The following is a 10689-nucleotide window of genomic DNA, read 5'->3' on the forward strand; positions in this document are numbered from 1 at the left end:
CAGCAGAACTTTCAAGGGCACATTCACATCAGCCTTTTTGATTCGAATCAGTCTGTTTGGAAAGTCTGCTTCATTTGGGGAGCTTTGAATGTGCCAAACAAATTCTGATTTGGACTAAAGAAGCGGACTCGTTCTGCCTACTAAAGCAGGTCTCTGCTCATTTCAAGCAGACCAAATACAGGAAGCGGACTACATAACAAAAAGTCACTTCCTGCATTTGCTGCACTGGTGCAGCGCCACCTTTGGAGGGAATTATTTTACATTATTGTAAAAGTTTGGCGCGTTTGACCAAAGTGCAGTGTGAAGGCAATCTCAGTCGGAATGGATACCCCCCCCCAGCTGAGCCGAGTCCCTCATTAGACAGTCTAGCAGACCAACCTGATGTGAATGCATCCCAAGTCTATCCTCTGACGGACAGGCCTCAGAACCGGACTGATGTGGTCCACTTTCTTGGTTTTGGAAAACATCTAAGACAGGGCAGTAATACTTAAGGACCAGGATTGGAAACACTGTTTTATTGTACAAACAAATGAGTAAAATTATTGTTATTATTATTATTATTATTTTTTTTTTTTAAATAAAAGTTCAATAGTGATTTAAAAACATTAATGAATTTGGTTCTGATTGCAATCTATTTTAAAAAATTACTAATATTTAATAGGTCATTTTAAAGGAAACAAATCTTCTACCATTAAAGGTAACATAAGGAACAGAAGTTGCTCATCCTGGATGGCAAATCTAATATTCGAAGCCTGTCGTGTCTCCCAGCACACTGTCGAGACAGTAGAGCAGATACTATGAGCCAAACCAGTATACCAGGAGATTCTGGATGTTTGTAGGAGGACAACAGTCAAGCAGCAGGACCACAACAAAATGTCTGTCCTACAAAATTACCTCCAGCAGGCAACAAATATAGGTGTTTCTGCTCAAACTGTCAGAAACAGGCTTCAGCAGGGTGGTATGAGGGCCTGACATCCACAAGTGGGGCCTGTGCTCACAACTCAACACTGTGCAGTCTTATTGGCATTTGGCAGAAAATCCCAGGATTAGCAGATTCATCATTGCCACCCAGTGCTCTTCCCAGAGTAGAGGAGGTTCACACTGAGCACATGTGAGGTGGGCTTGGATCTGGAGGACCTGGGTTCAAATCCCTGGATGGCAACCGAGCTGAACTACTGTGGTCACTTGTGCAAAGCCCTTTACCTGAAGTCCCAGGCCTGGCAGTCCCTCTAGTGTAACTGGGAGGGATTAAATAAGGGACTTAATCTGTCATCTTGGGTTATTAAAGTAAAATAAACAAGAAAGTCTGGCGGCACCATGGAGACTGCACCAATGAGATACCTTAACTGCCATTAGGTACCAGGATGAGATCCTCAGACTCATTGTATGTGGGATCTTTTTTTACTTTTAATCGAATATGATTCTGAATGCAGAATTAACTCCTTAGGTCATTCATTCATTATCCTGACCGCTGAATCTGATGAAGGGTCGCGGGGAAGCTGGAGCCTTTCCCAGCAGTCTTTGGGCGAAAGGCAGGGTACACTATAGGTTAATGATTCTGATTTCTATGGATCATTTTATTTTAATCTCAACACATTCCACCATGCAATAAATCAATAATTTCAGCTGCATTTCAACCATCAAGATTTAAGGTGTGTTTTTAGTGCTCCCTTTCTTGTATTAAGCATTTACACCAAACCATCTTCTGGCTTCCAGTCTGATTTCTAGGACATTTTGTGTTTTATTTGTTGACATCAAATACTAGTTAATGGAGGGATAGAGAAACTCAGTGAAATCCTAAGTGTAAATTCCACCAAAAAGTTTAATTTCTGTTAGTATTTGTGTCTGGTGTGCATTGATTGAAATTATTAATTAATAAACACTTTAATTATTCAAACATTTAAAGAATAGATTAGATAATTGAAAATGTGGCACTAGATCAAGCATCTGTCCACAGGGAGTAAATGTGAGTGGTGTATTTAAGGTGAGAAGAGCTGGGCAAAAATAAATTTGGTGTGATCATGTACACTCAACCAGAGGTGTATAAAGTAGAAGTCCCGTCCGGCAGCTCTTTCCAACCAGTCACTAAACCAGGTGAATTTAATCAGCTCAGCTACACTGCATGGTAGATGAGCCTGTTAGTGAAAACACCTATTCTAAATGCATCAGTAGGTCCAAAAACATAGCATGACTTCTACTTCATTTTTACTTCTACGTTTACGGTATACACCTCTGCACTCAACCCACTGCTTAGTTTTGACTTATTCCGTTAGACTCAGCTGGAAACTGCAGAAATTTTCCATTGCAGGTTTTGATGTCTTGCTTTGAGTCCTATTTCAGCTTATGTCTGTTTTAAGTCATCAAACAAAATGATGCTGTGTGATCTTGTTTTTCTTTCAGGATACATATGTTGGAACTCAAGAAATATATGTGCAAAGGGCGTCAGAGGGAAATGGAAACCTTGCATACCTCCATGTGGTTTTTGCGAGGTTGTATGTCTGTGATGGGGAGGGGATGGGTCAGTCTCCTGTCCCCATTGAGCCATATGCTGAGGGCCATTAAAAGCCTTTGTGCTGGTGGACAGTGGAAGGAAGGCAGCCATTGGCCCAAGGATGAAAACCTGGGTGGGTGGAGGTTTGTGAAGGTGGGTGTCAAAGGCAGGATCGTTAGGAGGAAAATCAAACAGCCATCAGGCTGGGGGGGGGAACGACTGCTACTCAGCAGGAGGGGCGGCATGAAGAATCTGGTTTCACTTTATCATCTGACTGATTCTGTTCAATTTTCCACTTCATGTGTTTTATTTTCCCAAAATGCCACACTGTTGACTGATAAGATAACTTTTTCATTATATTTTTGGGTGGATAGATTTATTGATGGCAACCTGAAAAACTATAGTGTTTACTTGGTAGGCACTTGAACAGTAAAGGGAAACTCTTGAGTTGCAAAAAGTACCTTGATAAGTTGAGATTGTTAAATGAGCCAACCTCATTTTATCTTCAGAGTTAATCTGATGCTGTTTTGCTTCAAACTGAGGCTCTTCAGTCCCACATTGAAACTACACCCATGTCCTCTTCAGATTTCGGCTTCCATCTTTATCACACAATTCACCCAATGCTCTGAGGGTTGATCACTGTCAGTCACATGACCAGAGGAATTTGCCTGAAGATTGTATATAATACATTTTCTCAACTATTTCATATTTAATGAAGGCAGTAGTATAACTCAAAATTCAGCCTTGATCCTTAATTTCTGCCACTCCAAAGGTAGTTCTGCTGAACTCGACAACTCGATTGAGAATGGGCTGTTGGTTCCTGTCCATGTCTATGCCCCTCTCAGCAAAAGGATGTATCTGTTGCTGGTGCCTGCTCTGTAATTTTACAGGGCAGGCTCAGGTAGCCAGGGGGAGGGGCAATGGCAGTATCCACTCCTGGGGTAAGTGGTTATTTTCCTTCATGAGGCCACAAATGGAAAGATCTCAGATCTTATTTATACTATCACACTACTACTACACTGAGACATTAAAATAGAAAAGCTTTTTCCCATTCTGGCCTCTCGTTTACATGGTTACAGAGTTTTGGGTGGATGAAACCACAAAGATTTGAAAACGGCCTCCAGAGTGAAAATTTCTTGCAAATCAAGTCAAGTTGTTGTCCGTGTAAACTGGAATTAAAACCTTTGGGCAGTGGTAACATCTTTCACATCATCTTGCACATGCAAATTCAGACCCTGTTTAATCCTCAAAAAGCACAACAACAATGGCAGACATGTTTGTGCATCTGCATGTTTTTAAATTACTTGGTCTGCTGAAACAAAACCTGGCAGAACATTTATGTCTTCAATGGAGACACATTAGTTACATGTTCCACATAACAGGCGGTTAGCATGCAAAGCTTCTATTGTGTTGTGTTTATTAAGACGCAACGCAGACCTTACTACCCACTAGAGGCCTGGGATGTGCACTATCTCTGGTCCTTTTTTCAAAGATGCAAAGGAAAAAGTTTTGCATTTTGAATGAAAATGTTGTGGAAACAGGGCCTCTAATGTCAGCACACATTTGCTAAAAGGCGGAGTAAACACAAGCAGTGACAGAAATTTATCAATTTAGGGCCTCACACACAGGCTATGGGGACACATATGACTATTAGAAAACCTTAAGGAATGGGTTTTTCCATCATTTGGGAAGAATAAAGATAACAGAATATCTCACTTTGATAAATGACATACCTGATGCTTCGTATTTCTGCAAATGCACCAGTCTGCAAAATAAAGATTGAGATAGATTCTTCTATATGGTGACTGTTTTTGAGGTGTTACACAGCTTGCTGCCACTGTATCAAGCAGATACAGCTGCTATGTACATTACAAAAAAGAGAAAAGAGGATAATATATGAGGCTGGATTTTTGGAGCACAGAAAGTCACATCTGTTTAACTCAAATCTGTCATAATGTTTGGATCTTATTAAATGTAAAACCACTCAAATCATGCAAAAAACCAGAAAAAACTTGTTACCAGAAAATATTAAAAGCAAGTTTACTCGATGTGGAGTGTCATGACCATAGACCGTATATGAAAGATATACATATATATACTCTATATACAGTATAGACCTTATATAGTATCTATATACAGTATAGATAAACTCTATATACAGTCTATGGTCATGACCTGAAAAGAGAGTTGAATTTCATTCATTCATTCATTTTCTGAACCGCTTTATCCAATTCAGGGTCGCAGGGAAGCTGGAGCCTATCCCAGCTGGCTTTGGGCGACAGGCAGGGTACACCCTGGACAGCTCGCCAGTCCATCGCAGGGCGAGTTGAATTTCAGAAAGCATAAAGTGCAAACAACATTGAAGAACATGTGAAATTGTGGAACAGCATCAAGAAAAGAAGAAAAATACTTACTGTGCAGTATATGACATAAGCATAGAATAAATATTGTAAAAGTCGACAAAATGGCCAAAAATTCCGTTTACATTTGTTTATATATGTATATGTAAATTTTTGTTAAATAACTATTTATAATATACAGGAAATAAACATTAAACTGCCTATAGAATAGATGTATATATATCATATACACCTGAATACCATCTTGTCTGGGTAAGGTAGATGGGTATTCATCTCAAGTGCGGGTCCTCTACCAGAGTCCTAGAAGCTTGAGGGTCCTACGCAGTATCTTAGCTGTTCCTAGGACTGTGCTCTTCCAGATGGAGATGGCTGATGTTTCTCCGGGTATCTGTCGGAGCCATTTCTAAAGCGCTGGGAACACAGCCGACAGTGCTTCAATGACTAAGGGTATCACTGTTGCTTTCACCTTCCAGGCCTTCTCCAATTCTTTCTTGAGGCCTTGGTTTTTCTCCAGTTTCTTATGCTCCTTTTTCCTGATATTTCCATCATTGGGGATGGATATATCGATCACTACAGCCTTACTCTGCTGCTTATTTATGATCACTATGTCCAGCTGGTTGGCTACCACCATTTTGTCAGTCTGAATCTGGAAGTCCCACAGGATCTTGGCCCTTTCAGTTTCCACCACCTTGGGAGGTGTCTCCCATTGGGACTTAGGGGTCTCCAGTCCATATTCTGCACAGATGTTTAAGTGGGGGTACATAAAGAGGTTGCTGGATGTATGGATACTTTAATATACTTTAGAATTCTATATGTATATGTCTATAATATATTACATATATTTGTATATATATATATATATATATATATATATATATATATATATATATATATATATATATATATATATATATATATATATATATATATATATATAGATATATATAGATATATGGAACATATGCTTTGTGTGTGTATGTATCTTAGTTATGTAGGACAATAACAGGTTAGTAAATGGGGATAAGACTACATAAGCATGTTAGCTCATCATCCTATCAATTATCTTTTATTTACATTTAATTTTTTTTATTTGTTTTGTTTTTAGTGTTTGAAATAAATCATTTTAACTAACTAACTAACTAACTAACTAACTAACTAACTAACTAACTAACTAACTAACTAACTAACTAACTAACTAACTAACTAACTAACTAACTAACTAACTAACTAACTACCTTTTGTCTGACACTTTCTCTCCTTCTCATATCTAACTGGTAGCAGTCCTATAAGTCTTATAAGCAGCAACAAGATCTCAGAAGAGGTCTTTCAAAAACTCAAAAACAAAGACAACATCTGAGGCATCTGTGGGGGTTTTTAACTTAATCCTCCCCTCACACATCTTCTCACTGTACCAAGCTATTCAACACTGACCCCCTCCCCCTTCCTTTGGACTCCCTGAGAGCTCTGTCCTCTGTGTCCCTTTCTCTCTTTGGCCGGCCTGAAGTCTGCTATCTCACTTGCTGTTTGACTTTTGCATGACAATTATTCTCCCAAGTCCATGGGCCAGGACAATGCTTGTATGGTTGAAGTGAGTTTGATGTCTTTAAAGCTTTTGACCAGGCTCATGTGGTCTCCTCAAGGATCTTTGGTTATGAGCACTTTTCCCCCCTCCTATTTTTTTCTTTTTAAAGTGAAGACCACCAATGGGTCATATTTCAGAAGTTTCAGAATATAAAGAGGTAATAAACTCTAAATACCTTTAAGAGGTAATAAAACATACCCATTTATCTTCTCCAATGTTGCAGTTTGTAGCCTATACATATAACCAAGCTGTTAATTGGCAATCACTTGTGGTCACAAGGTAAAAATGGAAAATATAAAAAAATGTTAGATGTAAACCAAAGTGATTGGGTAAATCACTTTGGGAAACATTCCAGACAACTTGATTGTTGCATCTGCAGACACTTTGGTCTTCAGACCAGTTTTGGACCTTTAGGCCATTACAAGACTGGATGCCAAGGAAAGGCCAGAGCGAAACTCACGCTTGGTGTTTGTTTCAGATGACAGGGAGAGGAGGAGGGGGGTGGACGGTTGGTGTGGGGCGGAATCAAAGGGTTGAGACTTATTGTTCTTATGTGAAAAGGAGCTAATGGCCGACCATCGCAACTCGGGATCTGAAATCCACGGGGTGCCCCGGGGCCACGACGTACAATAGCACCTCCTCTCCCTCCCCGCAGTGCGTCTTCCTGCCGCAATCTGCGGCTAACGATTCGCGCTGGGGGAGCGCATCTGCACGGGTGCTGTGGCCATCAAGGACTCTGAATACCGATCAAGGTTGAATGGGAGACGTTCACCTTCCCATAATCCACCTGAAGGCTTCTCATACTCCTCAATGATCCCAGTCCCAAACTCAAGATAGAGACAGTGTTGCAATTTAATTCCTCTTTGAGGCAACTGGAATACATTGTTATGACATATGCGTCTATAATTCAGAACCTTATATATGATGAGACCAAATGCACGTGAAACCACTTCACACACAAAGATTTCGCAGACCTTGGGGTGGGTGCATGTCCCAATGGAATAAAAAAAAAAAAACAACAGAAAAAAAACCGGTGGAATAATTGAGAGAAAACTCGAACATTCCAGAAAAAAGGTTTGTCCACAAGGATTAATGTATCCTCAAAACTTTCTTCGATCCATGAAGTCACTACTTCTTCATTTCTATTCAAACTGGGCCTGATTAAGTTTGTTTGCTTACTGTAGGTTAAGTTCAGTGTTTTTTTTTTTTTTAAATAGATGGATTAAGAGCAAGATGCACCCTCGCCGAAAAGAATTTTAATCTCAAAGCCATCTCTTTAGGTAGGAATGAATTAAACAAACGCAGCATTATAATTCATGAATGAGGTGAGCAACTTATGGTGTTACAATATGTAATTGCAAGAGCAGCGGTCCGTGCCTGTTTAGCATTGTAAATATATGTATTTTCATTCATCTCCAACTCCATTATTGATGTATTTATTTATTAATTCGGATTAAATGCACAAAAGTATACTGCAAGCATATTCTTAAAGTTTAGGTGAAAACACGCCCATTGCTCTGCGAAGAATCAAGGTCATTCACAAATTCACCATCAGCTGTGCGCAATTGTCTGCGCCAGCCAATGGGCGAAGAGTTGTGGCGGCCTCCAACACTCGCGACTGTGATTGGGAAAACCTGTGGAGCCAGGACTAGAGAAGAGCATTTGAGCTTGAAGGTGAGTTGAGAGGTGTTGGTCCCGGCAGGACTTCATGGAATAGGCCGCAGAGGTGGATGTGTTGCACCAAAAGTGCAGCTGAGGTCTCTTTGTTTGCGTATTTATTGTTTTGCCGCTTTATTTCCTCTTCAATTTGAGCTTAACAACTAAATCGAATGAGTACATTTAAAATTCGTCGACACTAACCTTTATTCATCAAGAAAAAACATCAACTTTAGGTCAGAGGAGCGGTTGTTGACGGGCTTTCACACCATTGGAAGGATGTCTGAGAGATCGCAGAGCCCGGAGTGTCAGAGTCGGCCTTATGATTACAGCCGGGCCAACTCTTGTAGCCAGGCTTTGGATCAAGAAAGTTTGGGCAATGGGTCGGCGTTCCAACTATCCCATGGTGTTTTGCCAGACCCAAGCCTGCTTTATGGCAAATCCGCATATGGTGGACTCACATCTACATCCGCGCAGACCTTTTTCCCGTTCCCACCCGTTGCAAGTGACTACAGGGGATCCGACTTGCAGGCTGGAGATTTCGGGCAACCAAAGCATTGGTATCCCTTCGCTGCGCCAGAGTACACCGGCCAGGTACCCGGCGTAACTGCAGCGACCCAGCCAACAAACCTCAGCCCCCCAATCGCTGAGACCCGGGAGCAAATCAGGTTGCCTGTAGTTAAAACTGAAAAAGACACTGATGACTTCTCAGCGGAGATGAAGGTTCAGCAGTATCAGACGCCGGCAGCTTCCGCAGCCATGCCCCATGGAGTCTTCTACTCTGCCGCGTGGAACCCGACCTTCTGGCCTGGGATCACCCACCTACCTCCTCCTGGTAGCAACAATCCAAACCCTTCGGCATCCTCGGCATCTTCGCCGTCCATGTCTCCTTCACCACCGAGCAACGGGATTCCAGGCAGCGCGTTTTTCAACGCGAGTACAAACCAGGCTACCAATGAGCCCCCAACGCAGAACCCGACCTCCTCCACGCGGAGCAGTGGGTCATCAAGCGGAGGCTGCAGTGACTCTGAGGAGGTAAAAGTCACGGATAGGCCTTCCTGACCTCAAACTGAATTGAAAAATGAACCTTTTTTAAAAAAAAAAAAAAAAAAAAAAAAGCACAGCAGACAAGTGTGTGCGATCTGTCCAAGGATTTTACAGATGTTTTAAAGTGTCTTTTCCTTTTTCAATCTTTCTGGTTAACAGGAGAACCTTTCCACTGAGGAACTGGAGCAGTTTGCAAAAGAGCTAAAACACAAACGGATTACTTTGGGTTTTACCCAAGCAGATGTGGGCCTTGCACTTGGTCATTTATATGGTAAGAGTCTATAAAATTAGTCAAGAAGACTGTCTCTTGGTTGGTATGATGCCACTCTGCAGTTTGAACCTTAAACACATGCATGTGGACACATCACCAAACCTGTGTAACAGTTTTTTGGCCAGTGAAAATTGTCTTCACTTTTCTTAAGATTTGTTTTTCTGTGCATGTAGGGAAAATGTTCAGCCAAACAACCATTTGCCGCTTTGAGGCTCTTCAACTAAGCTTTAAGAACATGTGCAAGCTAAAGCCCCTTCTACAACGGTGGCTGGATGAGGCAGAGACTTCGGAAAATCCTCAAGATGTAAGTGAGCAGCTCTGACATCTGCCATCTAGTTTGCAACACAACAGAAGATCATCAAGCCTGATGGGACTGGTTTCTTCAGGCCTAAAGTAGCTAAACATCCTGCTGAGCAAACAAGAATCAAAGCCATCTGCTCTTGTTATATGCCACCTAGTGGCATCATTCACTGGTTAATGATCCCAAGAAACCTTTAGTCCTGACTTAGCATGATCTCCAAGTAGGGCAAAACATCCTTTTAGGGCAAGTCTTTATGGTACAAATATCACTATATTCAACATTCTTGATTTCTTGCCATCATGTTTGTTTTTCTAGATGTATAAGATTGAGCGAGTGTTTGTTGACACTAGAAAGAGGAAGAGGAGGACCAGTCTGGAGGGAGCTGTGCGCTCGGCCCTGGAGGCCTATTTTATCAAGTGTCCCAAGCCCAATACCCAGGAGATCACACACATCTCTGATGACCTGGGCCTGGAAAGAGATGTAGGATTCTCTACATTAAGTTTTCTTCTAAGTACTGCGTTGCTAATTGCATTATCTAATATGTTTTGTTATTTGCAGGTGGTGCGTGTTTGGTTCTGCAACAGACGACAAAAAGGAAAGCGTCTGGCATTGCCGATGGATGAGGAGGGTGATGGCCAGTACTATGAGCAAAGTCCTTCACCACTTAACATGGCTGCTCCTTCCATCCCCAATCAAGGCTACCCTGGGTCCAGCTACCCTGGAGGCCCTCCTCCCACGCTCTACATGCCTCCACTTCACCGGCCTGATGTTTTGAAACAAGCCCTGCACCCTGGACTAGTTAGTCACATGACAGGATAAACTGTGGGGTTATCCCAAACTGACCAGATGGCCATTCCAAACCCCAACTCCAGCTGAAAATGAGCCACGTATCATGGGTAAAGAAACTAAATCAAGTGGGTTGAGTTGGGTTGGACCAAAGTTTGTTGTGATGCAGGCTGCCTGATGTACAACTTGACACAA

At 41.6% G+C, this 10689-nt stretch overlaps 1 protein-coding gene across 1 annotated transcript; it reads left to right on the forward strand.

The window, feature by feature from the left end:
* Positions 1-8368: 8368 nt before the first annotated feature.
* Positions 8369-10527, forward strand: pou5f3 (POU domain, class 5, transcription factor 3; the record flags this gene model as incomplete). The annotated part of the gene is made up of 5 exons (XM_079257129.1): positions 8369-9124; positions 9296-9407; positions 9581-9711; positions 10024-10188; positions 10267-10527. The coding sequence occupies 5 exons, from the start codon at positions 8369-8371 to the stop codon at positions 10525-10527; spliced, it is 1425 nt and encodes a 474-aa protein (XP_079113255.1).
* Between the last annotated feature and the right edge of the window lie 162 nt (positions 10528-10689).

Source organism: Telmatherina bonti (genome assembly GCF_933228915.1).
Source record: "Telmatherina bonti genome assembly, chromosome: 17".
Taxonomy (NCBI): domain Eukaryota; kingdom Metazoa; phylum Chordata; class Actinopteri; order Atheriniformes; family Telmatherinidae; genus Telmatherina; species Telmatherina bonti.